Source organism: Tenebrio molitor, chromosome 2, assembly GCF_963966145.1.
Source record: "Tenebrio molitor chromosome 2, icTenMoli1.1, whole genome shotgun sequence".
Lineage (NCBI taxonomy): Eukaryota > Metazoa > Arthropoda > Insecta > Coleoptera > Tenebrionidae > Tenebrio > Tenebrio molitor.
This window is the reverse complement of record NC_091047.1, coordinates 19,364,636-19,390,068: the sequence shown is the minus strand read 5'-3', so window position 1 is coordinate 19,390,068 and position 25,433 is coordinate 19,364,636. Positions and strand designations below refer to the sequence as shown.

At 34.9% G+C, this 25,433-nt stretch overlaps 4 protein-coding genes and 1 long non-coding RNA gene across 9 annotated transcripts; all 5 read right to left on the bottom strand.

Moving 5' to 3' along the window:
- Positions 1–1,775: 1,775 nt before the first annotated feature.
- LOC138124603 (juvenile hormone esterase-like) lies at positions 1,776–5,153 on the bottom strand. 2 transcript variants are annotated; one of them, XM_069039698.1, is made up of 8 exons: positions 4,423–5,153; positions 3,789–3,933; positions 3,597–3,734; positions 3,385–3,541; positions 2,880–3,256; positions 2,490–2,834; positions 2,289–2,436; positions 1,776–2,238 (listed from the first exon to the last, which is right to left on the bottom strand). In XM_069039698.1, exons 2-8 carry the CDS (start codon positions 3,921–3,923, stop codon positions 1,892–1,894), a joined length of 1,647 nt encoding a protein of 548 aa, XP_068895799.1. In that variant the 5' UTR covers positions 3,924–3,933; positions 4,423–5,153; the 3' UTR covers positions 1,776–1,891. The 2 variants fall into 2 exon arrangements, with proteins under 2 accessions (XP_068895799.1, XP_068895798.1); XM_069039697.1 differs by lacking the exon at positions 4,423–5,153 and having other exon boundaries at positions 3,789–4,228.
- Positions 5,154–5,293: 140 nt separating this feature from the next.
- On the bottom strand, positions 5,294–7,791 carry LOC138124606 (juvenile hormone esterase-like). Its single transcript, XM_069039703.1, has 7 exons — positions 7,374–7,791; positions 7,175–7,312; positions 6,696–7,044; positions 6,459–6,643; positions 6,060–6,407; positions 5,864–6,011; positions 5,294–5,813 (listed from the first exon to the last, which is right to left on the bottom strand). Exons 1-7 carry the CDS (start codon positions 7,500–7,502, stop codon positions 5,503–5,505), a joined length of 1,608 nt encoding a protein of 535 aa, XP_068895804.1. The 5' UTR covers positions 7,503–7,791; the 3' UTR covers positions 5,294–5,502.
- Positions 7,792–7,933: 142 nt separating this feature from the next.
- On the bottom strand, positions 7,934–14,646 carry LOC138122673 (uncharacterized). The gene is given in 13 exon segments (XM_069036928.1): positions 7,934–8,463; positions 8,594–8,741; positions 8,791–9,126; positions 9,190–9,566; positions 9,620–9,980; positions 10,034–10,197; positions 12,489–12,794; positions 12,952–13,099; positions 13,153–13,488; positions 13,545–13,921; positions 13,976–14,138; positions 14,193–14,330; positions 14,385–14,646. Coding segments are annotated over 13 exon segments (3,297 nt in total). The 5' UTR covers positions 14,520–14,646; the 3' UTR covers positions 7,934–8,155.
- Positions 14,647–14,933: 287 nt separating this feature from the next.
- On the bottom strand, positions 14,934–16,223 carry LOC138124614 (uncharacterized). The gene is made up of 2 exons (XR_011157221.1): positions 15,366–16,223; positions 14,934–15,253 (listed from the first exon to the last, which is right to left on the bottom strand). It is a non-coding gene; the product is annotated as an uncharacterized lncRNA (long non-coding RNA).
- Positions 16,224–19,102: 2,879 nt separating this feature from the next.
- On the bottom strand, positions 19,103–24,255 carry LOC138124604 (esterase B1-like). Of its 4 annotated transcripts, none has more exons than XR_011157218.1 (10): positions 24,132–24,255; positions 23,110–23,303; positions 22,919–23,056; positions 22,703–22,865; positions 22,272–22,648; positions 21,883–22,218; positions 21,682–21,829; positions 20,216–21,581; positions 19,930–20,152; positions 19,103–19,872 (listed from the first exon to the last, which is right to left on the bottom strand). XR_011157218.1 is itself a non-coding variant. In XM_069039700.1 (8 exons), exons 2-8 carry the CDS (start codon positions 23,275–23,277, stop codon positions 21,274–21,276), a joined length of 1,638 nt encoding a protein of 545 aa, XP_068895801.1. In that variant the 5' UTR covers positions 23,278–23,303; positions 24,132–24,255; the 3' UTR covers positions 19,103–21,273. The 4 variants fall into 4 exon arrangements, 1 of the variants encoding a protein (XP_068895801.1); XR_011157219.1 differs by adding an exon at positions 24,057–24,071 and having other exon boundaries at positions 19,930–21,581; positions 24,132–24,223; XR_011157217.1 differs by having other exon boundaries at positions 19,930–21,581.
- Positions 24,256–25,433: the final 1,178 nt, after the last annotated feature.

Sequence of the window (25,433 nt, the reverse complement as noted above, 5' to 3'; positions counted from 1 at the left end):
TCTACAAATAAGTAAATAAAATAAGTGCGTATTAACCAAACATATCGTCGTGCATTAATAAACAAATAAATCTGTCACAAATCGAAATAGTGGAGTTGGTTAACTTTAGTTTTATTGCTGTAAAATATAGGTTGACATGAAGTTTGTTATCGGAATTGAAATTTTCTAATGAGTTGAATTTTATCGATTAGAGCTTAATAATATTAAATCAAATAATGAACAACAATGTTTCATTCATGATGCTTTGGTTTGTAAAACACTCCCAAATATGTAGCTCTGATTAAACAAATAGCCGAGTTATTGACAAAAATTGAAATTAAAAAACTGGTTGAATCATGAAAGATACAACAAAAGTTTATGAGATTGTCGTAACGGTATAACTCTACGAACAGATAACCAAATTAACTTAGACTAAACATATTGCAGCAATAATGTTTGTTGGGGGCTTCCCACAAGTTTTGCCAACGCTCAATTTCTTTTTAAAAAAATGAAAACTGTAACAAATAGCCGGTGAATGAATGAAACTGACAAAAGTAAGGTTATTCTATTGATATGAATTGAAAACTTGTAAAAACGACAGAACAAAAGTTTGCGTAGATTAAAAAAATACTTTTGTATTGCAGTTGCAATAGTTTTTTTAAACATTACTTGATCAATATTTTGTTGGAAATTGCCAAAATAAAATTGTAGATGAAATTACAATGCTGTCAAAGTGTGTTAAATATCAAATATATCAACGAATGATAATGTCATTGTAATGTAATGTAAATATGTAAGTTAAAGCATTGCAATAAGTTGCAGTAAGTCTCTTACATAAGAAAACTGGTTGCTTGACACAAATTTGTATCATACTTTAGGATGCCTTGTAGAGGTGATGGATTGTCTCACGGGCTGTGACCCTGCAAATATGTGCACGAAGGCGGAGCGATAAACCGTGAAAAAATTGTAAATGAAAACTGAAAACGTCGACTACTTTCAAATTCAAATACATACAAATACACGAGAGAGACACGAAACTAACGCAACGAATAACGATGTTTTCCGGTCGGTTTGTAGCGCCTACTTGAAATTGATATTCGTCGTCTGTGCAGATATGACTCATAGCCCATGAGAAAATCCACGACCTCTACATCCCGCAGCTAAGCAACCGCTGCAAATGCTTACTACAGAAATTCTCGGACTTCCTTCACCTTTTTTATTACTACTCAGCCTCCTCTCACGGTGCTGCAATGAATTATTTATTAAAAATGAAGCTAAATGAGCATTGCAGCTATTCATGCCAACCCTATCGAAATATGTATGTTCAGTAGGTTCTCACTGTTAAGTGAACCAGGGATGTAGGTATATTTATAGCCCATTTTTTTAAACAATTGTCAATGTCAAAATTCGGCCAGGCAGTACTACCCCAAAACCTTTCGTTTCGGAACATCTGTATCGTAAAATCTCCCTAGATCAGGTTTCAGATTATGTTAATAATTTTCAAAAGTCAGAAAAGATTCAGGTGTAAGCAAATTTTATACCAAAAGACAAGAAATAAAGACGATAATGACACTGAAAAATACAACTGAACATATTCAGTAGCGCAAGCGCCTTTTTACATCAAAATGGTTGACACAATTCACAATTAGTGGCCCATACCAACATGACAACACTTTGACAATTGTTTTAAAGAAAAAATGAACTTTAGACATAAATTATGCCGTTTATAATATGTTAAAGTGAAACAAAACACGATTAGGTGGTATTTGTGGTAAGATAAATATTAATTTTCCACATATTTTCTAATGTAGCTCATTTATTTTCGTATATTTTACAAATATTCCTAATAAAATCTCAGTAAAGATCACAATTTTTTGCTTAATTATTTGAGTATAACTTATGGTTACATGCATTACAAACGACCTTTACATTTTTTGAGTAATGTTGGATTCCGACAAGAAAACTTGTAACCTTGTGAACTTTCTTCGTATATTTTGTCCCAAAATTGCAAACTTGTCTGTTGCAAATCGTTAAAAAAAGTTAATTCGTTGCCAATGTCGAGAAAACCCACTTGTTTTTTATTAACTTTTTCCCAAATCAACGTTGAGTTGTTGTCTGGTGTGGGATTTCCATAATACGCAAAGTTCGTCCACAATTTAACAATGCGTTTTACAGAAGTATATTCTAAAGTATCTCGTAGTAAAGGCTTATTAAAAATATTTTTGAAAAGATATGCCACGTCATCACCATGAGCAGCTCCTAAATCAAGAGTTATCATCGTTATTTTCCTACTAAACAAATTGTCGTACCTTCTTCTTTGTCCTTCATCAACACTTGAAGAAACTTTAAGGACGTTTCCAAAGACAGTCTGTAAAAATACACAGGAGAAGCAGAATTAAAACTATGCTTCTTGACGGTACTGTAGATTCCATACAAGAATAAGTTGTCAGTTACCATCTAAAATTCCTGTACTTAATTAAAAACGTTGTGCAATTTGGTTGAGCTAGTACCTCATAAAACTGATTTTTATTTTGCGCAGGATCTTCATCTCCAAAATAAAAACTCTTAATTTTTTCGGCCACAGCTTTACTCTCATTAGTGCCAGTTTTGTAACCAAGCAAGTGTGGTACGTTTGCTTCAAAATCCTTTAACATGTTTTCATAAGCTGTCGGTCGGTAAGTGTGAACTAGTAGACCTTCCATTTTTGTGAATCCAATCATCAAAGGTATATCCATAAAATTTTTCGACAGAATAACATCAACAGGATCTTCAGTTAAAAAGGGGACTTCTCCTTGTTCGGCAAATTCTCTCTCAATAACCAATCCAAACGGATTCATTCTGTTAACATCTAAAAACTTGACACTTTTGTTTATGCATGTTTATTATCTTGTGTTCCTTACATAGCCCATTTTAAACTGACACTCCAACAACTTTTCTACAGGAAGATTCCGAAGGTATTCTGCAATATTTTCGTTGCTGCTTTCGTTGTAATCAAAGACGTCGTACATTTTTATATCAAATCGTTTAGCTCTAGACCATGGGTTTAAAGCACATCCACTTTGTGCTACGGCTTTGTGGAACAACCCTCGAGACATCGGTGATAACATTAACAAATGTACTGCACCCCCTGCGGCACTCTCCCCAAAGACAGTGACATTATTAGAATCACCGTTAAATTGTTGTATGTTATTTTGAACCCATTTCAGCGCCATGATCATATCTTTAAATCCGGCATTGCCAGGTATTCCCAGTGAGGGATCGTCAATACTCAAGAAACCTATAAAATATATAAAAGTGACCAATTAAAACAAAATGTACTCGTAGTTCCACTGATTTTTTCGTAATTCGGTCAACAATTTCCGGGTGTTTAAATTAATCTAGCAAAGTCATTTTGTTTATACTAACCCAATAATCCTAATCTGTAATTTATTACGACTATAACAACGTTTGATGTTATTAAAAATTCAGGGCCATATATATCTGAACTATTTGAGCCAGTTGTAAATCCCCCACCATGAATCCATACCATGACCGGCAATAAATTACTGTCGGTAGTTGGCAGCTTCATTGCAAAATAGAGCTCTAATTAATTGTCAATTTTCAAACTTCCTACTTACGCGAGGAGTATAAACATTTAAATTTAAACAATCCTCAGACCCAACAATTTTTTTTGTAAACAAGTCTTTTGAATAACAGCAGTTTCCATCTTTTATAGCTTGCAAAACTCCTGTCCATGGCGAAGGCGGTAGCGGTGCCTAAAATAAAAACAAATTACGTTACAAGTAATGATGATTGGATTAACACCTAACCTTAAATCTAAGTTTTCCTAATGGTGGGGTTGCATAAGGAATTCCTTTGAAACTGTAGAAATTATTACCGTCGATGTCTTTAGAAACCGTCCCAACTAGTTTACCTTGCTTGACTGTAACTGTCGGCTGATTCATTTTAACTGACCTGTACAAAACACACGAACCAAGTGAGTTTCTATAAAAATATCGAGGAGGTAGTGTTTTGTGTCGTAGAATATTCATTATATCGGGTGTTCATTTAAATTTATCCTCAAAGTAGTAAGAGTCGATTGTGAACGCACCAGGGATTACAGATCACAGATTGGCTGTTTAAATCTAACTTCATTTTTTGCGTTTTACTCCGCAGATTGATGCATTCACAATTGGCTCTTCAACGCTAACTTTATGGATAAATTTAAATGAACACCCGATATTAAAGACGTGTTATCGGTAAATCTAAATTACGAGTGAGATATTATTTTTGTTATCTAGTACAGGTTCTGTTTGCTATGAAATTAACTCAGTCAACTGTAATTACAAAATATCAAAGTCAATCGACTTTTTTATCGTCAACGTTAATACGTAAAAACCAGTCCACTTCATTTATATTTAAATATCAGACTAATAAACTTCAGCATTTATTGCACTTATTTACCTTTGATCAAGACGTGCTCGACATTGTCGTAAGCGTTTACAGAGTGAAGCTAATGGTCTCCTTAAAAGGAGCTGCTGTAGACCTTCTTCGTCTTTTCAGACACATTGAACAAGAATCTAGGATGCGTCTGGTGAGTGATGGTGGTAGGTAATGAAGGGTAGAGATATGGATCCGGCACTTGCCTATCTGTGATATACGTCGCCATTGGCCCATATCACCATATAGTGTGGAAATCCCTAGGAAAAAAACCTTCAGCTGGTCAGACAGATTCGAACCCGTCACCTCCCGAACGCAAAGCGGCGTGTTAAACACTTGGCCACAGCACTTGGTGGTTGGGTGTCTTGATGGTGGGGATGTAGTGGTGCTATTTAGTGGTTGTTCCCTTTTTCGAAAGCTCCATCCCGTTGTCTCTGTTGATATTGTTTGGATATTTCTCGATTTTGATTGCTTCACGAATGAGACGGTGTTGATATTCTGGCAAGAATACCTATGCTGTCTAAATCCATCTTTGCGGATTTTTGGAACTCTGTTACGGTAATTAGTGTACAATTAGATCGACAGATAAGAACAAAATACTTTTTATTAAAAAAAAAAATCGTTTGCCTGCAACAGACATGACCACAGTAGATACATCTCCTCAAGTAATTCAGTACTTGGTGTTGGGGGCGATTATCGTATCGAATCTCCCGCATGCATGTGAATTAGTTTCTATAAATGTTTCTCTCTTTTTACTCGCGCTTTTTGGTGTTGTTCGCAAACAAGACACCCGTCTGCGACTAGTGCTTATTTCCACAACAAAAATGTTCGTGAGCTCCGAAAAATATTCGGAGATAATTGATCATTAGGGATATTATAACTGAAGATATTAGAAGATTTTTAATACATTTTATTTCATGACCAGGTACGACACAATCACAATTCCACGTTTCATATGACTAGCTTACCGTACACTATAAACCACAACCATACGAAGATCAAGTAATTATCTACTCTTTGCGGGCATAATTTTTTCATGATAATTATTTGTGTGTTTGTATTGCCAAAATATATATTTTATATTTTCCATCATGTAAGATGAGTTTATAACTTGGAAACTGCTGAGTTAATTCTATAAATTCTAGTCCAAAAATCCATTCTCTCTGCTTCTGGATTAACGCCCATTGTTAATTCCTCAGCTATATTGAGAAAGTGCACTTGATCTTTTGCAACAGGCTTCCACTGTACGTTTAACAAATCGTCATTCGGGTCAGGGGTAGGATCTCCACAACGAGCAAAGTTAGTCCATAACCTTGCAAACTTTCTCTGGATCACATCTTCGACACTCCCTGGTGCAATGTCAGGAGTAAACAGTGTCTTGAACAAATATCCTAAGTCGTCACCGTGGTAAACACCTAAAACGAGATTCACTTCATTTTACGTAACTTCTCGTCCGTTTTTATACCGGGTACAGTTGCTCCAGCCAATTTTTTAAAAATATTTAGTTCCGTCTCCAGAGACATTTTGTAAAAGTATATGGGCTTGGTGGCGGTCTTCATGTGATTCTTGACCGAGAAATACACGTCCCTCAAGAACGAGGTGTCCGTAACCAACTAGAAAAAAGTATGAAAAATAGTTCTGTAAATGTTTTAGATTCGTACGTCGTAATATTGTGTTGCGTGCTGTTCTCTGTTTCGTTGGACGTCACCAAAATAAAAAAGGCGAATTTTGTCAGCAATTTGCTTTGAAATCTTGCTACCTCTGGCAATGTTCAGTGCAAAAGGAACGGATAGTTCCATATTTTCGAAAAACGATTTTCTTGACCTTGCTGGTACTATGTCATTAAAGGCCATACCTTCTCTGACATTGTAACCCATGATCATTGGTACGTGATTGTAGTTGCCTGACAGTATTATATCGATTGGTTTGTCTTTTAGAAAAGCTTCTTCATTCGATGGTCTTTCAACAACAGCTCCAAAAAATCTAATGTCATTTTCGACAAAATCATCCTAGATGAAGTAAAGATACTAAGTAGATTTTATCAAACAAATTTAACTTACAGTATCGATTTGAATCTGCGCCCTCAAAATCATTTTAGCGGGAACGTTTTGGAGAAAATCCAGAATTTTTCTATCGTCAGAATTTGCAAATCCGAGCTTCTTGGCAATGGTTTGGGCAGATCTTTGCCCCACCACCCACGAATTTAAAGCGCTTGCACTTTGAGCAATGACTTTATGAAACAAACCTAAATCAAATTGGTAATTAACTTTTGATCTAGGGGTGACGCGTCACTCTACCTTTTGCCATGGGAGACAACATCAGAAGATGAGCAGCAGCAGCTCCAGCACTTTCTCCGAAGACAGTCACGTTGTTGGGGTCTCCGCAAAAGTGAGCGATGTTCTGTTGCACCCATTTCAAGGCCATTACCATGTCTTTAAAACCTGCATTTCCTGGGACTCCCAGAGATGGATCGTCCAAACTGAGAAAGCCTAAAATTCCTAGACGATAGTTGATCGTGACCAAGACGACGTCTTCGGCCATTAAGAACTCTGGTCCGAACAGTTCAGTTTTATTTGAGCCCGTCATGAAGATGCCTCCGTGGATCCAGAACATGACAGGCTTCAGCGGTCTACCATCTTGGGGCAACTGAAAAACGAACCAAGTAGTGTTAAGCGTTCAAAAACTCCATAAAAGAATAAATATTTGCGCAAACTCGTACAAACACATTCCGACAGGAAGTGTTTTGCGAAAGTAAATAACAACGGTGTTGGCGTACCTCTGGACTGTATACATTTAAATTTAAACAGTCTTCCGATCCGATAAATTTTTTGGTAAGTAAGTGCCGAGAAACACTTTCACTTCCTTCCTCCGTAGCATCTTTTATTCCTTGCCATGGTTGCACGGGTTGCGGTGCCTAAAAAGATACATAATCAGATATCTCGTATCTAAATCCTGTGGAAAAATTGTTTATTTACTTTAAATCGCAGTTTGCCTACTGGTGGTGTCGCATACGGAATATTCTGGAAACTGTAAAATATTCTGTTTTGTCTGTCTGTACCAGTTTTACCTCTTAGTTTGCCATGCTCAATCTGTATTACAACCATCGTGAGATTTATGTATAAAATTGAGGATATGTTTACTATTTTGTGTTGGTAAATATCTTATCGCAGCCATTGATAATACTTGGACTTTGTAAATTATAATAACCATGATTTGACAAAATTTTTAAATTGTGTCAACGTCGTCGAGTAAAAACCTGCCACTTTTTGTGTTTCTTGAAAATTATTTACTTTTACTAATTCATTGAGTTATAGACCAAAGTGATGAGATTTTTTTGTAATAAACATCTGGAATATAATGTTAATGTTTTTCTGTTTTATGGTGTTGAGAATACTGAGTCGGATTTTGTTATCCAATGAACAAATAATAATCAGTGCATAAAACAAAATTGCACTTTCAGCATAATTGGTTGGTATTTACAAAGAGAATCTGAAAGTCATAAGACATTTTTGTATGGCTGGAGAAACGCTGGATAGAAGTTTTTATGTATCAAAAGTTTATTTTCGCCAAGTTCAATACAATTTTATAATGTAGTTTTAGTAAAACAAATTTTTTAAATTTCTATTATGTATTTCGTAAATAAATTTGCATGAATTTGAATTTGAAATAATATTTATTTCAATAATTGGAGTGCTCACACTGGTTTCAAAAATTTTTACTTTGCCATGTAGACACCATTAAAAAGAGTAAAGTTTCATCACAGTTTACTGTTAGGATTGACCTTCAAAATGTCTTCCCAAAAACGCATTCGCTCTGCTTCTGGATTAAGTCCTGTAATTAAATTTTTCCCGATATCCAAGAAATTAATTTCACTTTTAGTAACTGGTTTCCATTTTATATCTATAACAGGATCGTTGCCTTTAGGATTGGGATCACCAAATTTTGCAAAGTTCGTCCAAAGTTTTACAAACCGCTTGAGGCCAATATCTTCTTCACTTCCAGGTTCTACATTAGGTGTAAGCATATTTTTGAATAAATAACCCAAATCATCTGCATGACAAACACCTGAAATAACAACAATAATAATAAATATGTTGGTGAGCATTGTTTTTACAAATAGTACAACTTCATTCTGTTCTTGTTTTCTGTTGTTTTCCCAGTGGAAAAAGAATGAATAATAAATTTGTATACACACCTGGTTCTTCTATGCCGAATATATTTTTCATCATGTTTAAACTAGTTTCAATGGACATTCTGTATAGAAAAATAGGAACAGATGACGTTTCAGCATGACGCTTCGTCGTAAGCAGCATTTCTCTCAGGAACAAGTTGTCAGTTTCTAGCTAATTTTTTTTTTTGTTAATACAACATAATAAGTTCTAAAATATTTACCAAATAATATTTATCTTTATTATTTGTGAACGGTTCTTCATCGCCATAATAAAATTCTTTAATTCGCTGAGCAATCAATTTGGACATGTCTGAACCACGTTCCAGTGCCAAAAAGTTGGGAACGGCAGACTCAAAATCTTTCCATGCGTTGAGAGGGTTTCGTTTTTGTAAAATTTCCGCCAACATTCCTTCCCTAGTGGTGTAACCAATCATAATAGGTACGTGATTATATTGTCCAGATCTAATTATGTCTAACGGATATTCGGACAAAAAGGCTTCCGGGGATTTGTGTTCGATAACTGGACCTTGTGGTCTAACCCCACACGGTAAAAATAGCTAAAACAGGAACAAAATTAAAATTTGAAACTTAGGGACTTGTTTTGATCTACGAGTATTTACATCTGGAACTTTTTCCGCTGCTAGATACACTTCCTGAGCTGGTAATTCTTGTAAGATTTTTAAAATGTTTCTTTCGTCTGTTGTGTGAATGTTCAACACTTGTGCCAACTTACTAACATATCGACTTCCCTTCGCCCAAACGTTCAGGGCGCAACCACTTTGGATTATAGCTCTGTGGAACAAGCCTTTAGCCATTGGAGATAGAACCAAATAATGTGTTGCAGCTCCACCCGCACTTTCTCCAAATATCGTGACATTATTAGAATCTCCAGAAAAATGAACGATATTTTTTTGTACCCATTTTAGAGCCATTACCATGTCTTTCAAGCCTGCGTTTCCTGGAACACCTAAATCTGGATGTTCCAGCGAAAGGAAGCCTGTATCAAAAACTGATTTGCCGATTTCTGTTTGATCACATTAGTCATAGTACCAAAAATTCCAAGTCGGTAATTGATGGTAACCAACACAACATCTTCTGTCAATAAGAAATCGGGACCATAGACTTCGCTACTTCCTGAACCAGAGATGAAACCTCCTCCATGAATCCATACCATCACAGCTTTTAAATCATTGCAATTATTTTGTTTTGGCAACTGCAACAGATCAAACAACTACAAATGTTGCGATCAGTCACTAGCACTACAAGGACTTACAGAGGGAGTGTACACGTTTAAAGTTAAGCAATCTTCACCTCCTATTATGGTTGTTAAAACAGGATGTCGCGCAATACAGTCACATCCTTCTCGGGTGGCATCACGAACTCCTGTCCATGGTTCTGGCGGTTGAGGCGCCTGTATTATAGCATTTAGTAAAAAAAAATATTTTGGTACTACTTGAAATTTACCTTAAACCTAAGGCTACCAACAGGAGGTTTAGCATAAGGTATTCCTTGGAAACTGTAGAACTGGCCGTTGTTAATGTTGGTTCCAGTTTTGCCTTGAAGTTTACCATCTGAAACAGTCACAACAGGTTCTTTCATCTTCGTGAATGTTTTAAATGTGGTTGTTACTCAATAATTGTCGTTATCATATTATTTTAACAAGTGATCGATGGTTTCATCAATTTGTTTTGATTGGCTGGCTGGCTATAAAGTTCAAGTATCAATGTATAAAAATATCTATAATATCTCGGATTTAAAAACTAATGCGTTGTTAGTGAAAAGTTATGTAACTATTTTAGTAATATTATTTTGCTAAATTATAATAGTTTTGCATGCATCAAATAGTACCTATAATATGTAATTAACAACTTATTTTTCCAGTCGCAAGGAAATTCATGTCCACGAATGGACACTAGAGGGACGGGTATTCTACACATATAAAAATGGGTTACTTTAACGGCCGTCGTTAACAGCAACGGCTGCGAAATTGGATTTCGTGGGCTGTTTTAGGTACGCGAAATTCTCGTTTCGCGTACGGTTGCATAAAAGGCTACTTTTATTTAAATTCAAGTTTTGAGAAACAGTACGTGCAACAAGTGCTCCTTCCGATTCCTGCGATGCTATTTATCCACAGTCTCCATTTTGTACAAACTTGGATAGACTATTAAATATTGATTCATGTCCGTCTACCATGATCTTTGGATTGATAGTTCCTGAGGTATCGATTTTTAAAAGTGAACAGTAATAACACAAATGTCGACAAAACTGGAAGTTACACACACCACTCTTGTCGTCTAATTTAATTGAGCTCAACTCACCTGCAGCACTTATTTATTTCAAAAGTGGGAAGAACTGATAAACTAGTAATGCAGTGTGTAATAAAACATTAAACAAAAAATTCATTACCTATTGTTTAGCCACACTTATCATATTTGAATCTACTAGATTTACAAAACGGAACAGAAGGAACTGTGAGCTTTGTCAAACGAAAAATAATTGTTTGTAATGAATAACATTAATGGAAAAATGATTTTTTTCTGGAACTCATAATAATATACTCTCACAATAAAAGCAATGAGCAATGATATAGTATATTTTTGGAGTCGATCCGGTAGATTTTCTAGTAATGAAATTCCGAAAGGGTTTTCATTTCTTTTCTCTCTGGAGATTTTTATTTCATGAGTTGTGGTGTCTGATAAGAAATATATACAGGGTCACTATAAATGATTGTAGTCGACGCAAGCCATGCCTATGTTATGAAATTGTTGCCGCCTCACTGTGAAGTGTCAATTTTTGTTACTGTCAGTGTCATTTCTTAGGTGAAAAGTGCGGTGATGAGAATTCTATTTATTTCTTTATAAATTAAAGATTGAATCTAAAAATATTGAGTTGTTTTGCAACCAATTTAACTCCTGTGTCTGAACAGTGTGTATTCATTTATTCATCATTTTTTATATGGAGCGGTAACCATAAGTTTTCACGGCAATTTGAACTACACTCCAATCATTTATAATGACCCTGTAGATATCTTATCGCCGTTAAGACCTAAGTTTGGACTTTGTATATTCCACCAACAAGATATTAAATAGCATTTTTTATGTAATATGGGAATTTGAGTTTTTAACTGTTTGTTTTGTCTACAAGATGACACATTACAAGGGATAAAACTTGCTGATTTTTATGTTTCACAATGTTCTGTTTTATTATTGTTTTGTTGATATTTGAACTTATAAAAAACAAAAAGTTTGATATACCTAATATTTATGAAAAATGTATTTCTCCAACGTTCGATACAAAAAGTAAGTAAGATCGATCTTTTAAACTTACACTTGACAGAGAGCCAAAAAATTAGCGCAACACATCGAATTTAGAAAATATTTTTCTTTCATGATTAGAAAACATATCTAATATCTGTTCCCGTTGGAATGAACATCAGTGGTGCAAATCGCACACATTTGGCAATAAGTTTCATATGAGTTGTCATAGTAACAGGTCAGTCAGTTGCACAACTGATGTTCATTCCAACGTGAATAGATATTATACAAATTTAAGCGTCCTTATTAACATAATGTTAACATAATAATAAGTTATAATATATCATTTTTGCTTCAATTCCTTGTGCCATTTTTAAGTAATGCAAAAATACGTTAGTATTTGCGACAATTTTTTGGCGCAGTATACTTCGTAAGTCTCCGAATTTGTAATAAATTCAATTTCGAATACTTTGGTTTATTATATTTTTTACTATATCCTGTTCACGTTGGATTGAACATCAGTGGTGCAAATCGCACACATTTGGCATTAACTTTCATATGAGTTGTCATAATAACAGGTCAGGTCATTTGTACCACTGATGTTCATTCCAACGTGTATAGATATTATATCATGTGGAGAATTTTGAAAGTAGTAACTTCTCGTTATAATTTACTGACAGGATTGACCTTCAAAATTTCGTCCCAAAAACTCATTCTCTCTGGCTCTGGATTAACTCCAGTCGTTAAATTTTTCCCGATGTCCAAGAAGTTAACTTCATTTTTAGTAACTGGTTTCCATTTTATGTTTATAACAGGATCTTTGCCTTTAGGATTGGGATCACCAAATTTTGCTAAGTTCGTCCAAAGTTTTACAAAACGTTTTATCCCTACATCTTCATCGCTTCCAGGTTCTATATCAGGTGTGAGCATATTTTTAAATAAATATCCCAAATCATCTGCATGACAAACACCTGAAATAACAACGATAATAATAAATACGTTAGTGAGTATTGCTTTTTTTACAATTATTAATGTATTTTCATTCTGATTAGTTTTGACAACAGCGTACTTATCCCAATATTTTATATATTTTATTTTATCTTTATTTTTTTTTTATAAACATCATACCTGGCTCTTCTATGACGTATACATTTTTCAGCATGTTTAAAGTAGATTCAATTGACATTCTGTAGAGAAAAACAGGAGCAGATGATGTTTTAACGTGACTCTTCACCGCAAGCAATAATTCTCTCAAAAAAAAGTTGTCGGTTTCTAGCTAAACATTTTTCTTCTGGTTAACACACAATTATGTATTACTAAATTATTTACCAAATAAAATTTATCTTTATTATCTGCGGATGGTTCTTCATTGCCGTAATAAAATTCTTTAATTCGCTTTGCAATCAATTTAGACATATCGGAACCACGTTGTAATTTTAGAAAATTAGGGACAGCAAGTTCGAAATCTGTCAATGGCCTGAAAGGATTTGGTTTTTGTAAAATTTCTGATAATATTCCTTCCCTATTGGTGTAACCAATCATTATAGGTACGTGATTGTATCGTCCAGACCTAATTATATCTAACGGATATTCGGACAAAAAGGCATCATGGGATCTGCGTTCGATAACTGGACCAAACGGTCTAATCACAGACGCCAGTAATGGCTGAAAGATGAAAAAAATTTAATTTTTAAAGTTATGAAAATATTTTGATGTTCTACATCTGGAACTTTTTCCGCCGCCAGAAACAATTCTTCTACTGGTAAATCTTGTAAGACCTTTAAAATTTTTCTCTCGTCGGTAGTGTGCAGATTCAGCTCTTCTGCCAGCTGACCAGCATATCGACTTCCCTTCCCAAAACCACTCAAAGCGCAACCACTTTGAAGAATAGCTCTGTGGAACAAGCCTTTCGCCAATGGAGAAAGAACCAAATAATGTGCGGCAACTCCTCCCGCACTCTCTCCGAATACTGTAACATTATTGGGATCTCCAGAAAAATGAACGATATTTTTTTGTACCCATTTCAAAGCCATGACCATATCTTTCAAGCCTGCGTTTCCGGGAACACCTAAATCTTGTTCTTCTAGTGCAAGAAAACCTGTACTAATAAATTATTTGTTGAGTTCTATCAGATCACATACATAATACCTACCTAAAATTCCAAGTCGATAATTGAATGTTACCAGAACAACGTCTTCAGTTAATAAAAATTCAGGACCATAAATTTCAGAGCTTCCTGAACCAGAAGTAAAAGCTCCACCATGAATCCACACCATCACAGCTTTTAAATTATTGCGATCATTTTGTTTCGGGAGCTGCAATATAACAATCAACTACAAATGTTCTTACAAGCCACCACAAGATCTTACAGAAGGTGTATATACGTTTAATGTTAAGCAGTCTTCTCCACCTCTTACTGTATCTAAAACAGGCGTTCGGGAAATACAGTCACTTCCTTCTTGGGTGGCATCACGAATTCCTCTCCACGGTTCTGGTGGCTGCGGCGCCTGCATTTATAACATCTAGTAGAAGAAACTTGTTATGTAGAGCTTGACCTTTACCTTAAACCTAAGGCTACCAACAGGAGGTTTAGCGTAAGGTATTCCTTGGAAGCTGTAGAACTGACCATTGTGAATGTTCTTTCCACTTTTTCCCCGAAGTTTGCCATTTGATACAGTCACGATAGGGTCTTTCATTTTAACGAATTTTTTAAATGTAATAACTCGAAATTGCTGGAGAAAAATGACCAATCATACGTTAAGAACGTTATCACGTATTCTCCCGTAGCTCAAGTAATCACCGGCAAACATTGTGCTATCGTTTTATAAACTTGTTGGTAGTTTATCAATTTACTTTGAATGGGTCAGCTGACTACAAAGTTCAAGGTTCACTGCGTTCATTAAGTTTAATAAATGTTTATCGTTCAGGAAAATCTTTTCACTTGGGAGCTTTTTATATAAATTATATAAACATATTAGAGTATTCACCGCTAATCTCTTAAGCAAGAAAAATAATTTTGTTGCAGTATAGTGCTAAGTTACGTAATTAATCTTTTGATAAATGATAAATCGGGGGATCCGGGTGGAATGTTCCTTTAATGATTGAACATATACCTACGAGTATTTTTACTCAAAATCAAATCAAATCAAAATTTCCAGTTTTTCTTTTGTGGGTATTACATGTCATTTTATACCTAGGCTACTACTAGGGCGCTGCTGAGGCTTAGGGCTTTTTCAAGGCTGGGACTGTTACAGGTTGTTGTTTTACAATATAATGCACTCAATTATTAACTACTTCTTCTTTTCTTGTTTGGTTCCTGGGATTCCAGTGGGGTCCTGGGTTCTGTGGTGGTGATCCTGGGTATCCAGTAGGGTCCTTGAAGTTAATGGTGGTCCTGGGGGATCTTGAGGGTCCATGGAGATCCTCGTACCTAAAATTGAGTGAAACAGACAAAAGTGGGAGAGATCAAATCAAAATAATTTAATTCCAGATTGTTTAGGCTTAGCGCATTTTCAGCACTATACCTTTAATCGAAAACATACCTGGGTAGTGTTCCATGCGGACGAAATACCAAATAACCAAACACAAAACACGTATCACGGGAAACCGACCACGGAAATCTGACTGGTGAGGGTAACCAATGAGCATGGGTGAGGAATATTCAAACGATCTTGCGGCTATACCCTATTGTATTTTCAATGGTTCCATGTGAGGTCCGTTGCTATTTTAACATCCCGGTTATCCCATACACACAAATAGTCGACCAGTAAAAACGCAAAGTTAATTAATTAAAATAAATAAAAATGATAATTATTGTAGAAGAAAACTTAATGACAGTTAACGATAATAATTACTATGTTCAATCTTGTACGTTATTTGTCGAATTAGGTTTGTTAAATACAATTTATACACAAAGTAAGGTTACCATTTTTCCGATTTTCCTGGAAATATAGGTATGTAGGTACTACATGGTTAGCCCAGATGCAAGATAAGATTAATAAATCCAATACATATGTATTATCAAATTTAGTTTGCTTATTTATTGTAGAAAAAAGCCTATGTGAACGAAAATTAAAATTAATAATACCTACATAGAGAATAATAATTAAAAATTGTTATCAATTAAGAAGATAGTAGTGTGGAAAAGAACTCGACAATTATTATCACTGAAAAAAAAATTGCCGAAGGAAACAGTTGAAAACTCATTATCTTTATCAAATTAAAAAAAGCAAAAAAGAGAGAAACGAAAGAGGACTTTAGATCGTGCGAAATGCCCACAAAGCATGTTCAAAGTTCGAATATTTCGGAGCGATATGACTGATTGAACCCACCAATCCAGCTATTCTGTTTTCCGTACTCCCTGTTCCATATTTCGTATGCTTGGTACAGCACCAACGTCGAATAAATTTAATTTCAGGATATTCGTAATTATACTTTACACAATTTTTTAAGAATATACCGAAGAATCTTGCCATCTACATATGGCCTCTTTCTTCATATGTATATTTTTGTCGTTTCCGAGTTTATATTGATACTCGGCAGATTTTATCAGTTTATACAGGGTGCAACACAACTCACGCCCCAGAGAAAACTGACTTGTGCCAACAGCAATAATATTACGGGAACGATTGATTCTTTTTTATTATCTGCTTTTTTAATCGAGTTTAAGCATATCAAATCCACCAATCCCGGAAGAACTAGGGAAGAACAGAACGAATGAGGGCGTTGCTTGGTTTCCAAAAATACTATCATTCTACTCGAAATATCTGGTCGGCTGTATTTTATTGTCAAAACTAGTACATTATTGCACTGTCAAAAAACTTGGTTAAGAATAATGTCAACAAATTTAATAAAAGTCGTCATCGTATAGCCCGCAACTACGGGGTTATTATAAATGATTGTCTCATCGCAGTAGGCGTTGGCGACGTAGTTGAATGTGCCGCAAGCTTGTCTAACGTTGCGAAGCTAGCGGCACATCCCAAATTTGTGTGGGTTTTCAACGCTAACTGCGATGGGACAATCATTTATAATGACCCTGTATTAATACAAATTTATTATTGGACTGTAGCTGAAGAATTAAAAGAAGAAAGAAGACAGAATTAGTAGTAAGCTTAATTTAGAGGCCCTGGCCATTTCATGTGTAATTGTTCCAAAAGTTTCTTGTGATCTGTTTAGAAGACCCTCCTCGTTATGGATGGTTCGGTTGGTTGTAAATAACGTTTTTCACGTGCCCCCATAAGAAAAATCCCGAGGTTTCAAGTCCGGAGATCTTGCAGGTCAGTGGCGTGGACCACCTCGTCCGCTCCAACGATTAGGATACATTCGATTCAAAATACCTTGCACATTGCGACTGAAATGGAGTGGTGCCTTGTCAAGTTGTAACCACTGTTTATGCCGAAAATCAATGGAATATCTTCAAGTTTGTTTACACTGCTCCTAGTGCTCCTGTTAAACGCACAGGGAATTGAAAATGTCCGATGTGAAAATAAAGAATACACGCTTTCTTTATTTTTTACAATCTTGATTATTGAATCTCCCACTAGTCCTGCCCACAAATTTACGGAAAATCGACGCTGAAATGCACGCGGATAAATAGCCCTTGGATTATTATCGTACGACCAGACATGCAAATTTCGATGGTTGAAACATCCCCGCTGACCAAAACTTGATTCGTTCGAAAACAAGACCCGCGAAATAAAATTTTCATCTGCCGCTTTATTAAGCAACCAAACACAAAAGTTTCTTCGAACAGGGTAATTTTCTGGTTCGAGGTGTTGCACACGGGTACACTGGAAAAGATGAAGTCTGTTCTCTTTCAAAACGCGATGTACCGATCTGCTGAAGATATCCAACTCTTGGGCAATTTCTCTTATACTTATAGTTCCATCTTCCTCAACGATATTCAGTGTTGCCTCTTCATTAGCCAAGGTACGTGCGATTCATGCACCTCCACCAATTGCATTACCTGTTTCTTGAGCCCTAGCAACTACTCTCAAAATTGTTTTGTGATCAGAAGAAGGTCGGTCAGGGAAACGATCAGAGAAAACTCTTGCTGCCTCCCTAGCATTCCGCCCGCATTCTCCCAAGATAATCAACATCTCAACATAATCTGCAGCTGAATAAATCTCGGCAAAGTTTTGCAACACGATTTCAGATCTTGAGAAAACACAATGACAATTAAAATGTTTAAATTGTCAAGATGACATAAACATCTTTCACAAATAGCAGTGGCCCATTTGATTATTAGATATTTATGCATATGAATATCTCCCGTGGTGCATACAATATTTTATTTTTTAGTGTCTGTACTAAAAAGTTAAAACTTTCTTAAAAATACTTTGCAGGGAAGACTGCGTGAATATGGTTGCTGTAGTTTGGTTCTCATGAGTTTGTTGTAAACAATGGGGAGGGCGAAAATTGTTGAAATATCCCAAGGGAGTTATGAGTTGTTTTTCATAATGTGTATCTATGACGAAAGAAAACAATATCGTGTTACTAAAAAATAAATATATTTTTAAATTAAGTACTTACATAACATGTTTGTTTTACAATACAAAAATTTCCGACAATAATGCGGAATCTGGGAAAGTGCCCCGAATGCTTGCAGCGTTTCCACGTTGAATGGCAAGGGAAATCCTCTCAAAAAGGAATTTCTTTGATTTTGAATCGCCTGTTTCCGCAATAAGTCTTTGCACCAAGGGCCTAAGGTTTCAAATGCTAAACCTTTAAACACGTAGTTCGACGAAATAATTGAACTATATTTGCTACGTTTGCGTTTGCAAGCCATTTCAGCGGGAAAACCTGAAACTTCAGAAGTTTTCAAAACGTAAATGTCTGCAAGTGTATCTACAATAGTAACGTCCCAAACTAAAAGTTGACCTTTAGTCCATGGTACGAAAGTCATGCCATCTTGGCGTTTTCCATCATCGCGAGACAGTCCGTTTGGTTCTAAAGTTGAATTAACATGAATAAATTTATATTTCAGCGTAATCCCACGAATTTGCCAGTCTTCTGTGGAGCGTCAGTCCTTCCACATCCTGTATAATATTGTTTAGGAGTAATTTTGACGTAGGTGCAAGTAGCGCAAAGAACAGAGGGGCCCTTTGCCTGCAGGGTCCTTTCAACACATTTAAATAAGTGTAAATTACACTTTTTTCTAATTCCGTTGTAAAATGTCGAATTTTATGTTGTCGTTTTGAATGTCAAAATGATGTTCTTTTTTGCAATAATGCGTTTTGATTGTCACTTTTTTGCATTAATGCGAAAAAAAAGTGTCAAATTCAATTAAGAATAATTAAGTGGATGATTTATTATATATATTTACAGTACAATTATGTAAATGTGAAATATGGAAACCTTCTGTTAATGATGATGACAAGTTAAGTTCGTCTGAAATTTGATTGTTTGACGATACAGCAGACATCTCATGATAACTATCAACCGATAAGTAATTATTTTTCTCTGGGATTTGACCACTTGAAGACGTAGCATTATGTGTTTTCAATTTTTTGAAAGATAAGGCTTTACTGGTAGTGTTGTCTTTGCCTAAAATCATTTGAGCGATCTTCTTATTTTGTATTGATGCGTCAACGTAACCCTCGGTAACATTGGTCGATTTCCACCCCCCAAGACGTTTCAAAATCGACGTATCTGCTCCGGATTCAGCTAATAATGTAGCCGAACTACGGCGGAAAGCGTGACCGGTGTATTCTTCGGGATTCTTCAAACCAAGGAAAGTGGCTATTTGTTTTGGAGCGCCGCCAATAGTATTTATTCCAACAGGGTGGGCAATTTTCCAAGTCTATAACCAACAAAAAATCTCTGGTGCCGTGTATTTTTAGATCGCAATGAAGAATATCTTCGAAAGACTTCTAACAAATTTAATCCACTAACATTTCCCGGAGTTATGGTAAATTCTCGTGGTACTTTTGTTTTAGTTTCAAGGATCTGAATCTTCAGGAATTCTCCCATATCTTCTATGTCTTTTATAGACAACTGAAGTAGTTCTTGCCTACGGCAGGCTCCTGATATACCGACAATTAGTAAAACCTGAAAAAGATGATTATTTTGTAATGTAATTCTTCTCTAATAATTTTTTTCTTGTACCTTTAACATTAAATATGTTTCATCGTTGGTTTCTTTTAAAAATGCATGGACTTCATCCTTGGTAAAAACCTTCGATTTCTTCCCGCGATAGCCTTCACTCTGTCTCTTCAAGAATGCAATCAAATTGTTGAATTTGCTAATATCTACCTTTTTATTCAAATAAATGGTTGTTCTTAGTTTTGAATACTCGCTCCACATTGTTGATGGTTTCAGCAATTTAGACCTTTGCATGAAATAAACTAACATTACTTTTTCGGATATGCATTCCAACTTCCTCAAACCCAACCACTGGTCGAAGCGTTGATAACTTAACTCATAAACAGCTCGCGACTTCGCTGGTAACAAGGTCGAAATAGCAGCTTCCGCTGCAGCTTCAATATCTGCACCCACACTTTCTTCGGAATCACTCATTTGAGGGACCAAATTGATACCAAATTGTGATTTTGTGGATTTTTTTTCTGTTTACATATTGTCATAGTAAAGCGAAACATAAATTCCTTGACAAATTCAATGGTAGAATGATTTAATTAGGTACTTACTAAAATTTAAATATTTCTTGTTTTTTTTTAACAATTTTATGAGGAATTAGAAAAAATCTTGTATGTGATTCGTTGCAAAACCGAGTGTTTTTCGCATTCGACGTGTTGCCCAACTCACTTCGTTCGTTGGGACAATTTTCACGTCTCATGCGAAAAACACTCTCATTTTGCAACTAACTACATAAATAGCTATTTTAGTTCCATGTTCTCGTTAGAAAATGGAAAAAAAGTAAACCTGCAAAATTATTTGCAAAAATTGTTTATTTTCTTTAAAACACAGTTTGCCTACTGGTCGTGCTACATATGAAATATTCTGAAAATTGAAAATATGTCTGTGTCAGGTTTTCGCCTAAATTTGCCAAGTGAATCTGTATTACAATCATTATGATATTTTTGTCTAAAATTCAAGATATCTGCTGTCCTATATTATGTTTTGTAGATATTTAAATTTTAAACTTGTTGTTCGTTATGTTTCGCAAAAATGGTTTAATTTTTATCAGTTTCCACATGTTTAGTCGTATTACACGATATAGGTATTTATTTTTGTTTAATTTATAAGTTTCAAATCACGAAGATTTGACATAATATTTATCTTTTTTTATTACGTCGTGTTGAGGATTCCAACTAGAATTCTGTTGTTACTTTTTATGAAACATTTATTTTGCATAAATTATACATATAATTTTCTCTAGATGTGCTATACAATTATATAAAAGATCTGTGAGTAGAATTTGAGGACACTGTTTTTATAAATTTCCTACTTTATCCTGTGGAGACTATTGAATATGTAAATAGTAACTTTTCATTATAATTTACTGACAGGATTGACTTTCAAAATGTCTTCCCAAAAATTCATTCTCTCTGGTTCTGGATTAATCCCCGTAGTTAAATCTTTCCCGATATCCAAAAAATTAACTTCATTTTTAGTAACTGGTTTCCATTTTACGTCTATAACAGGATCCTTGACTTTAGGATTGGGATCACCAAATTTTGCAAAGTTTGTCCAAAGCTTTACAAAACGTTTTATCGCTAGATCTTCTTCGCTTCCAGGTTCGATATCAGGTGTAAGCAAATTTTTAAATAAATATCCCAAGTCATCTGCATGACAAACACCTGAAATTGTAATGAAATTGTAACATTCAACCTGTTCTGGCAACAGCATAATTTTTTCAATATTTTACATATTTATTTGAATTTTTTATAAACACCTTACCTGGTTCGTCTATGACATATATATTTTTCATCATATTTAAACTAGTTTCGATGGACATCCTGTACATAAAAACAGGCGCAGATGATGTTTCAACATGATACTTCGCCGTCCGTAACAATTCTCTCAGGAAAAAGTTGTCGGTTTCTAACTAATTTTTTTTCTTTGAGTTAAAGCACAATTATGTAATACAAAATTATTTACCAAATAAAATTTATCTTTATTTTCAGTGGATGGTTCTTCATTGCCGTAATAATATTCTTTAATTCGCCTTGCAATTAATTTAGATATATCTGAACCACGTTCTAGGTTTAAAAAATTAGGAACGGCTAATTCAAAATCCGTCAGTGGTTTGAAAGGTTTTGGTTTTTGTAAAACTTTTGATAATATTCCTTCTCTAGTGGTGTAACCAATCATTATTGGTACGTGATTGTATTGTCCAGACCTAATTATATTCAACGGATGCTCTGTCAAAAAGGCATCTGGTGATTTGTGTTCGATCACTGGACCATGTGGTCTAACCACAGATGCCAAAAACGGCTGAAAGATCAACAAAACTAAATTAATTAAATAATGAATATATTTGAACATACATCTGGAACTTTTTCGGCTGCCAAATACATTTCCTCGACTGGTAAATCTTGCAAGACTTTTAAAATTTTTCTTTCGTCGGTAGTGTGAAGCTTCAATACTTGTGCCAACTGAGGGGCATATCGTCTTCCCTTTGCCCAAACATTCAATGTGGAACCACTTTGTAGAATGGCTCTGTGGAAAAGGCCTTTAGCCATGGGGGATAGAATCAAATAATGTGAAGCAGCTCCTCCCGCACTCTCTCCGAATATTGTGACGTTATTGGGATCTCCAGCAAAATTAACGATATTTTTTTGTACCCATTTCAAAGCCATGACCATATCTTTCAAGCCTGCGTTTCCTGGAACACCTAAATCTGGATCTTCCAAAGCAAGGAAACCTGTACCAATAAATTATTTGTGGAGCTGTGGCAAATCACGGTAGCACACAGTACCTATAATTCCAAGTCGGTAATTGATGGTGACCAACACAATATCTTCCGTCAATAAAAATTCGGGACCATAAACTTCAGTGCTTCCTGAACCAGAGGTAAAACCCCCGCCATGAATCCACACCATCACAGGTTTCAAATCATTGCGATTATTTTGTTTTGGTAGCTGCAACATAACCATCAGCTACAAAAGTACTACAAGTCGGCACAAGACCTTACAGATGGAGTATATACGTTCAGAGTTAAACAATCTTCACCACCTCTTAAGGTTCCTAAAACAGGTTGTCGAGCAATACAGTCACTTCCTTCTTGGGTGGCATCACGAACTCCCGTCCATGGTTCTGGTGGTTGTGGCGCCTATATTAATGATATTTATTAAAAAAACTTGTTACGTAAAATTTGAGATTTACCTTAAACCTAAGGCTACCAAGAGGAGGCTTAGCATAAGGTATTCCTTGGAAACTGTAGAACTGACCGTTATTAATGTTTGTTCCAGTCTTTCCCCGAAGTTTACCATTTGAAACATTCACAATAGGATCTCTCATCTTTCTGATTTTTTTTAATAAATGGCGAATCATACATTAATTAATCTCCTACAGTTCATCTGAAAGAATCATATCTGAATGTTGTGCTATCGTTTTATCAACTGTTGTATTTTATCAATTTGGTTTGAATAGGTCAGGTGACCATAAAGTTCAAAGATCAACGAATTTATTATGCATATAAGCGTTTATGTTTTTGTAAATGTTTTCGCTTGACTGTGTTTTATATTTTTAAGTAATGTATTGGTACGAATACTGATATTTTCTAAAAAAAAAAAAAAAATTAATGCTGTTGTAATGTAACGACAAGTTACGGAACTATTTTTACAATTTTCATTCTACTAATTGATAATGTGGAAGTGTTTTTCTTGTTCAAATTTATACCAACAACATGCTTTTCTACTTTAGATGGATGCAATAATGCAATTAATGTCTGAGCAGAAATTAATTTATGTTAATTTTATTTAAGTATTCAGATCAAAGTACATATTGACAAAAATTGATAATTAAATAGTGATCCACTTGTTATCGATGAGAAAATCATCATTCTGTAAAAAATGGTTAAATTATAAGTTGCAAAATATTATTATTCGGTTCGCAACAACAATTAGGCATAATTTTATTGTTAATGTGTTTCTATTTGATAATTCTGTATCTGATTATTTTATTTTGAATCAGATTTTTTCAACAGTATTCTTATCTGTCTGAAGTGAATTCAGTCTGTAGCTTATTTTATGTTGGCACTACAAAGACTGTTGATGGTTGGCATCATTTACTGAGTGAAAGTCAAAACAGTGCCAAATAATAGTATGTACCTAAAGCAACACTTTCTAAAAATGTTACGTTATGAGAACAATTTTATCAGTCATTACAAATCAAAATATTTATACCTGTATAAGTGTCAACTGTTTAACAAGCACCTTGAACGATATACTGAACTTAGTCGTATACTTTCACCCACATTAATAATCTTCTGACGTAATGATTGATGATTACGTAATTATGCCCATCATTCCAAAGACTATGTTAGATTAATATCAAACCCGACATTATTGTTGGTTGCATAACAGGTTCGCGAGGTGAAAGATATACAGTGCATATTTTTTAACTGTTGCCATAGGGAATTGCATGGTAAAATTTATACCCCCTCTGTTAACTATTGTTCTGATGAAAAAATTCAAACCATTTTTGGAACAAAGTTGGAAGATTATTTAAACTATCGGTTAGATTACAATTCAATATCCTAAACTGTCGAAAAAGTTGTGAAAAAAATATTTTCTAGCGCGTCGGAAAATTATACGTCGAGCGGTCGCCAGAATAGCGTCCCTGTCGGCTCAACCAGCCGCTTTTGACTTTTGTCACTTTCATTTAAAAAATAGCGAGATCTCCTGGAGACTACGATTAAATTAGCTTTTGGAAGGCAGAACATCTAAACATTTATTTATTAAAAAAAAACAGCGCACAAACATTTATTTATTCAAAACCTTAACGCACAAATAACTCAAAAAATTAACAGAAATTGTCAAAGGAATTGTTCAAAGTGTTTTCCTTCGACTGCTAGACAATGTCCCAAGCGATCTTGAAAATTTCTTCGCGTGTTTTGTAAATGTCGCACTGTAATGGAATTACAAGCTTTAGTTGCCCTTAATTCCTCCACAGTTTCTGGTTGACCTCTTATGCGTTTTTTTTAACTGTTGCCATAAGGAATTGCATGGTAAAAATTGTACCCTCTGTTGACTTATGCTCCACTGCAGATTTGGTGCTAATTTTTATTTTTGTAATAAATCGTTAATAAGACTACGTAATGCATATTGTTCGAACAACGACAAGCAGTTTTATCTTGTTAATTTTACTCTTCAAAGTTGAAATTAATGAACGTAAATAATTTGACAAAAAACGTAGTAGGCGATATGGGAACAAAAATTAGGTTTTATATTTTAATTTATTATTTATTTTAATCATAGCCTCGAGGAGATCTCGCTATTTATTTTTTAAATGAAAGTGACAAAAGTCAAAAGTGGAGCTGGTTGAGTTGAATAAGGTACTTAGTACTAGATTACTCAACTCTAGTACTCTAGAGTTGAGCATGACCAACTTCATTAAACTATGTTATTATGGCCATCCCAAATGTCGAAAAAAAGTAAACCAAATGACAAGTCGATGATGGACATTCCACTTTTATTACTATTTAA